The following is an 8,387-nucleotide window of genomic DNA, read 5'->3' as shown; positions in this document are numbered from 1 at the left end:
ACAGTATAGAGAGTGTGATATAGACAGACAAGGACAGTGTAGAGAGTGTGATATAGACGGACAAGGACAGTATAGAGAGTGTGATATAGACAGAAAAGGACAGTACAGAGAGTGTGATGTAGACAGACAAGGACAGTAGAGAGAGTGTGATATAGACAGACAAGGACAGTATAGAGAGTGTGATGTAGACAGACAAGGACAGTATAGAGAGTGTGATATAGACAGACAAGGACAGTATAGAGAGTGTGATTTAGATAGACAAGGACAGTATGGATGATGGTACATATAGAAGAGAATGACACATGAGGCTGCTCAGTAATAACATGTTTATATTACAGCGACATACACGAGTGATGTTACTACAGGACCCGACCCGATCTATACAACCATGGAGGAGACCACTGAGCCACCGACCACCCATCTAGGGACAGGAACCACTTATCCCAGTAAGACATCAATTATCCATACTGGGGTGACAGGAGATGTGGGGGGAGCGTGTTTCCTGGGGAACTTGTGATATACACTAATTACATTTATTATATAGACAGACAAGGACAGTATAGAGAGTGTGATGTAGACAGACAAGGACAGTAGAGAGAGTGTGATGTAGATAGACAAGGACAGTATAGAGAGTGTGATATAGACAGACAAGGACAGTAGAGAGAATGTGATATAGACAGACAAGTACAGTATAGAGAGTGTGATGTAGACAGACAAGGACAGTATAGAGAGTGTGATGTAGACAGAGAAGGACAGTATAGAGAGTGTGATATAGACAGACAAGGACAATATAGAGAGTGTGATGTAGACAGACAAGGACAGTATAGAGAGTGTGATGTAGACGGACAAGGACAGTATAGAGAGTGTGATGTAGACAGACAAGGACAGTATAGAGAGTGTGATGTTGACATATAGGGACAGTATAGAGAGTATGATGTAGACAGACAAGGACAGTATAGAGAGTGTGATGTAGACAGACAAGGACAGTATAGAGAGTGTGATGTAGACAGACAAGGACAGTGTAGAGAGCGTGATGTAGACAGACAAGGACAGTATAGAGAGTGTGATGTAGACAGACAAGGACAGTATAGAGAGAGTGATATAGACAGACAAGGACAGTATACAGAGTGTGATTTAGATAGACAAGGACAATATGGATGATGGTACATATAGAAGAGAATGACACATGAGGCTGCTCAGTAATAACATGTTTATATTACAGCGACATACACGAGTGATGTTACTACAGGACCCGACCCGATCTATACAACTAGGGAGGAGACCACTGAGCCACCGACCACCCATCTAGGGACAGGAACCACTTATCCCAGTAAGACATTAATTATCCATACTGGGGTGACAAGAGATGTGGGGGGGGCGTGTTTCCTGGGGAGCTTGTGATATACACTAATTACATTTATTATATAGACAGACAAGGACAGTATAGAGAGTGTGATGTAGACATATAGGGACAGTATAGAGAGTGTTATGTAGACAGACAAGGACAGTATAGAGAGTGTGATGTAGACAGACAAGGACAGTATAGAGAGTGTGCTGTAGACATATAGGGACAGTATAGAGTGTGAGATGTAGACAGACAAGGATAGTATAGAGAGTGTGATGTAGACAGACAAGGACAGTATAGAGAGTGTGATGTAGACAGACAAGGACAGTATAGAGAGTGTGATGTAGACATATAGGGACAGTATAGAGAGTGTGATGAAGACAGACAAGGACAGTATTGAGAGTGTGATGTAGACATATAGGGACAGTATAGAGAGTGTGATGAAGACAGACAAGGACAGTATAGAGAGTGTGTTGTAGACAGACATGGACAGTAGAGGGAGTGTGATGTAGACAGATAAGGACAGTATAGAGAGTGTGATGTAGACAGACAAGGACAGTTTTAAGAGTGTGATGTAGACAGACAAGGACAGTATAGAGAGTGTTATGTAGACATATAGGGACAGTGTAGAGAGTGTAATGTAGACAGACAAGGACAGTATAGAGAGTGTGATATAGACAGACAAAGACAGTGTAGAGAGTGTGATGTAGACATATAGGGACAGCATACAGTGTGTGATGTAGACAGACAAGGACAGTATAGAGAGTGTGATGTAGACAGACAAGGACAGTATAGAGAGTGTGATGTAGACAGACAAGGACAGTATAGAGAGTGTGATGTAGACAGACAAGGACAGTAAGGAGAGTGTGATGTAGACATATAGGGATAGTATAGAGAGTGTGATGTAGACAGACAAGGACAGTATAGAGATTGTGATGTAGACAGACACGGACAGTATAGAGAGTGTGATGTAGACAGATAAGGACAGTATAGAGAGTGTGATGTAGACAGATAAGGACAGTATAGAGAGCGTAATGTAGGCAGACAAGGACATTATATGTGATGTAAACATATAGGGACAGTATAGAGAGTGTGATGTAGACAGACAAGAACAGTACAGAGAGTGTGATGTAGACATACAAGGACAATATAGAGAGTGTGATGTAGACAGACAAGAACAGTATAGAGAGTGTGATATAGACAGACAAGGACAGTGTAGAAAGTGTGATGTAGACATATAGGGACAGTATAGAGTGTGTAATGTAGACAGACAAGGACAGTGTAGAGAGTGTGATGTAGACAGACAAGGACAGTATAGAGAGTGTGATGTAGACAGACAAGGACAGTTTAGAGAGTGTGATGTAGACAGACAAGGACAGTATAGAGAGTGTGATGTAGACATATATGGACAGTATAGAGAGTGTGATGTAGACAGACAAGGACAGTATAGAGAGTGTGATGTAGACAGACAAGGACAGTAGAGGGATTGTGATGTAGACAGATAAGGACAGTTTAGAGAGTGTGATGTAGACAGACAAGGACAGTTTTAAGAGTGTGATGTAGACAGACAAGGACAGTATAGAGAGTGTTATGTAGACATATAGGGACAGTATAGAGAGTGTGATGTAGACAGACAAGGACAGTATAGAGAGTGTGATGTAGACAGAGAAGGACAGTAGAGGGAGTGTGATGTAGACAGATAAGGACAGTATAGAGAGTGTGATGTAGACAGACAAGGACAGTATAGAGAGTGTGATATAGACATATAGGGACAGTATAGAGAGTATAGAGAGTGTGATGTAGACAGACAAGGACATTATATGTGATGTAGACATACATATAGGGACATTATAGAGAGTGTGATGTAGACATATAGGGACAGTATAGAGAGTGTGATGTAGACAGACAAAGACAGTATAGAGAGTGTGATGTAGACAGATTAGGACAGTATAGAGAGTGTTATGTAGACAGACAAGGACATTATATGTGATGTAGACATATAGGGACAGTATAGAGAGTGTGATGTAGACATATAGGGACAGTATAGAGAGTGTGATGTAGACAGACAAAGACAGTATAGAGAGTGTGATGTAGACAGATAAGGACAGTATAGAGAGTGTGATGTAGACAGACAAGGACAGTATAGAGAGTGTGATGTAGACAGACAAGGACAGTAGAGGGAGTGTGATGTAGACAGATAAGGACAGTATAGAGAGCGTAATGTAGGCAGACAAGGACATTAGATGTGATGTAGACATATATGGACAGTATAGAGAGTGTGATGTAGACAGATAAGGACAGTATAGAGAGCGTAATGTAGGCAGACAAGGACATTATATGTGATGTAAACATATAGGCACAGTATAGAGAGTGTGATGTAGACAGACAAGAACAGTACAGAGAGTGTGATGTAGACATACAAGGACAATATAGAGAGTGTGATGTAGACAGACAAGAACAGTATAGAGAGTGTGATATAGACAGACAAAGACAGTGTAGAGAGTGTGATGTAGACATATAGGGACAGCATACAGTGTGTGATGTAGACAGACAAGGACAGTATAGAGAGTGTGATGTAGACAGACAAGGACAGTATAGAGAGTGTGGTGCAGACAGACAAGGACAGTATAGAGAGTGTGATGTAGACAGACAAGGACAGTATAGAGAGTGTGATGTAGACATATAGGGATAGTATAGAGAGTGTGATGTAGACAGACAAGGACAGTATAGAGATTGTGTTGTAGACAGACACGGACAGTATAGAGAGTGTGATGTAGACATATAGTGACAGTATAGAGAGTGTGATGTAGACAGACAAGGACAGTATAGAGAGTGTGATGTAGACAGACAAGGACAGTAGAGGGAGTGTGATGTAGACAGATAAGGACAGTATAGAGAGTGTGATGTAGACAGATAAGGACAGTATAGAAAGCGTAATGTAGGCAGACAAGGACATTAGATGTGATGTAGACATATAGGGACAGTATAGAGAGTGTGATGTAGACAGACAAGAACAGTACAGAGAGTGTGATGTAGAAAGACAAGGACAATATAGAGAGTGTGATGTAGACAGACAAGAACAGTATAGAGAGTGTGATATAGACAGACAAGGACAGTGTAGAGAGTGTGATGTAGACATATAGGGACAGTATAGAGTGTGTGATGTAGACAGACAAGGACAGTATAGAGAGTGTGATGTAGAAAGACAAGGACAGTGTAGAGAGTGTGATGTAGACAGACAAGGACAGTATAGAGAGTGTGATGTAGACAGACAAGGACAGTATAGAGAGTGTGATGTAGACATATATGGACAGTATAGAGAGTGTGATGTAGACAGACAAGGACAGTATAGATAGTGTGATGTAGACAGACACGGACAGTATAGAGAGTGTGATGTAGACATATAGGGACAGTATAGAGAGTGTGATGTAGACAGACAAGGACAGTATAGATAGTGTGATGTAGACAGACAAGGACAGTATAGAGAGTGTGATGTAGACATATAGGGACAGTATAGAGAGTGTGATGTAGACAGATAAGGACAGTATAGAGAGCGTAATGTAGGCAGACAAGGACATTATATGTGATGTAAACATATAGGGACAGTATAGAGAGTGTGATGTAGACAGACAAGGACAATATAGAGAGTGTGATGTAGACAAACAAGGACAGTGTAGAGAGTGTGATATAGATGGACAAGGACAGTATAGAGAGTGTGATATAGACAGTGTGATATAGACAGACAAGGACAGTATAGAGAGTTTGATATAGACAAATAAGGACAGTATAGAGAGTGTGATGTAGACAGACAAGGACAGTAGAGCAAGTGTGATGTAGACAGACAAGGACAGTATAGAGATTGTGATGTAGAGAGACAAGGACAGTATAGAATGTGATATAGACATATAGGGACAGTATAGAGAGTGTGATGTAGACACACAAGGACAGTATAGAGATTGTGATATAGACAGACAAGGACAGTATAGAATGTGATATAGACATATAGGGACAGTATTGAGAGTGTGATTTAGACAGTCAAGGGCAGTATAGATAGTGTGATATAGACAGTCAAGGACAGTATAGAGAGCGTGATGTAGATAGTGAAGGACAGTAGAGGGAGTGTGATATAGACAGACAAGGACAGTATAGAGAGTGTGATATAGACAGACAAGGACAGTATAGAGAGAGTGATATAGACATACAAGGACAGTATAGAATGTGATATAGACATATGGGGACAGTATAGAGAGTGTGATGTAGACATACAAGGACAGTATAGAGATTGTGATATAGACAGACAAGGACAGTATAGAATGTGATATAGACGTATAGGGACAGTATTGAGAGTGTGATTTAGACAGTCAAGGGCAGTATAGAGAGTGTGATATAGACAGTCAAGGACAGTATAGAGAGCGTGATGTAGATAGTGAAGGACAGTAGAGGGAGTGTGATATAGACAGACAAGGATAGTATAGAGAGTGTGATATAGACAGACAAGGACAGTATAGAGAGAGTGATATAGACAGACAAGGACAGTATAGAGAGTGTGATATAGATAGACAAGGACATTATGGATGATGGTACATATAGAATTGAATGACACATGAGGCTGCTCAGTAATAACATGTTTATATTACAGCGACATACACGAGTGATGTTACTACAGGACCCGACCCCATCTATACAACCAGGGAGGAGACCACTGAGCCACCGACCACCCATCTAGGGACAGGAACCACTTATCCCAGTAAGACATCAGTTATCCATACTGGGGTGACAAGAGATGTGGGGGGGGGGGGGCGTGTTTCCTGGGGAGCTTGTGATATACACTAATTACATTTATTATATAGACAGACAAGGACAGTATAGAGAGTGTGATGTAGACATATAGGGACAGTATAGAGAGTGTTATGTAGACAGACAAGGACAGTATAGAGAGTGTGATGTAGACAGACAAGGACAGTATATAGAGTGTGCTGTAGACATATAGGGACAGTATAGAGTGTGAGATGTAGACAGACAAGGACAGTATAGAGAGTGTGATGTAGACAGACAAGGACAGTATAGAGAGTGTGATGTAGACAGACAAGGACAGTATAGAGAGTGTGATGTAGACAGACAAGGACAGTATAGAGAGTGTGATGTAGACATATAGGGACAGTATAGAGAGTGTGATGAAGACAGACAAGGACAGTATAGAGAGTGTGTTGTAGACAGACACGGACAGTATAGAGAGTGTGATGTAGACAGACAAGGACAGTATAGAGAGTGTGATATAGACAGACATGGACAGTAGAGGGAGTGTGATGTAGACAGATAAGGACAGTATAGAGAGTGTGATGTAGACAGACAAGGACAGTTTTAAGAGTGTGATGTAGACAGACAAGGACAGTATAGAGAGTGTTATGTAGACATATAGGGACAGTGTAGAGAGTGTAATGTAGACAGACAAGGACAGTATAGAGAGTGTGATATAGACAGACAAAGACAGTGTAGAGAGTGTGATGTAGACATATAGGGACAGCATACAGTGTGTGATGTAGACAGACAAGGACAGTATAGAGAGTGTGATGTAGACAGACAAGGACAGTATAGAGAGTGTGATGTAGACAGACAAGGACAGTATAGAGAGTGTGATGTAGACAGACAAGGACAGTATAGAGAGTGTGATGTAGACAGACAAGGACAGTAAGGAGAGTGTGATGTAGACATATAGGGATAGTATAGAGAGTGTGATGTAGACAGACAAGGACAGTATAGAGATTGTGATGTAGACAGACACGGACAGTATAGAGAGTGTGATGTAGACAGATAAGGACAGTATAGAGAGTGTGATGTAGACAGATAAGGACAGTATAGAGAGCGTAATGTAGGCAGACAAGGACATTATATGTGATGTAAACATATAGGGACAGTATAGAGAGTGTGATGTAGACAGACAAGAACAGTACAGAGAGTGTGATGTAGACATACAAGGACAATATAGAGAGTGTGATGTAGACAGACAAGAACAGTATAGAGAGTGTGATATAGACAGACAAGGACAGTGTAGAAAGTGTGATGTAGACATATAGGGACAGTATAGAGTGTGTGATGTAGACAGACAAGGACAGTATAGAGAGTGTGATGTAGACAGACAAGGACAGTATAGAGAGTGTGATGTAGACAGACAAGGACAGTTTAGAGAGTGTGATGTAGACAGACAAGGACAGTATAGAGAGTGTGATGTAGACATATATGGACAGTATAGAGAGTGTGATGTAGACAGACAAGGACAGTATAGAGAGTGTGATGTAGACAGACAAGGACAGTAGAGGGATTGTGATGTAGACAGACAAGGACAGTATAGAGAGTGTGATGTAGACAGACAAGGACAGTTTTAAGAGTGTGATGTAGACGGACAAGGACAGTATAGAGAGTGTTATGTAGACATATAGGGACAGTATAGAGAGTGTGATGTAGACAGACAAGGACAGTATAGAGAGTGTGATGTAGACAGAGAAGGACAGTAGAGGGAGTGTGATGTAGACAGATAAGGACAGTATAGAGAGTGTGATGTAGACAGACAAGGACAGTATAGAGAGTGTGATATAGACATATAGGGACAGTATAGAGAGTATAGAGAGTGTGATGAAGACAGACAAGGACATTATATGTGATGTAGACATACACATAGGGACATTATAGAGAGTGTGATGTAGACATATAGGGACAGTATAGAGAGTGTGATGTAGACAGACAAAGACAGTATAGAGAGTGTGATGTAGACAGATTAGGACAGTATAGAGAGTGTTATGTAGACAGACAAGGACATTATATGTGATGTAGACATATAGGGACAGTATAGAGAGTGTGATGTAGACATATAGGGACAGTATAGAGAGTGTGATGTAGACAGACAAAGACAGTATAGAGAGAGTGATGTAGACAGACAAGGACAGTATAGAGAGTGTGATGTAGACAGACAGGGACAGTAGAGGGAGTGTGATGTAGACAGATAAGGACAGTATAGAGAGCGTAATGTAGGCAGACAAGGACATTA

General features: G+C 41.0%; 1 protein-coding gene across 1 annotated transcript in view; it reads left to right on the top strand.

Annotated features, from left to right (window-relative positions):
- Positions 1-344: 344 nt before the first annotated feature.
- The window catches only part of LOC134929704 (hepatitis A virus cellular receptor 1-like), a 164,307-nt gene continuing 156,264 nt past the window's right edge, over positions 345-8,387 (top strand). The window contains exons 1-3 of the mRNA XM_063925282.1: positions 345-446; positions 1,223-1,330; positions 5,985-6,092. Coding sequence (XP_063781352.1) covers positions 389-446; positions 1,223-1,330; positions 5,985-6,092 — 274 coding nt within the window. The 5' untranslated portion in view covers positions 345-388. The remainder of the gene's footprint in view (positions 447-1,222; positions 1,331-5,984; positions 6,093-8,387) is intronic.

The sequence above is a fragment of the Pseudophryne corroboree genome, chromosome 5 (genome assembly GCF_028390025.1).
Source record: "Pseudophryne corroboree isolate aPseCor3 chromosome 5, aPseCor3.hap2, whole genome shotgun sequence".
Taxonomy (NCBI): Eukaryota; Metazoa; Chordata; class Amphibia; order Anura; family Myobatrachidae; genus Pseudophryne; species Pseudophryne corroboree.
This window is presented reverse-complemented; position numbering and strand designations above follow the sequence as displayed.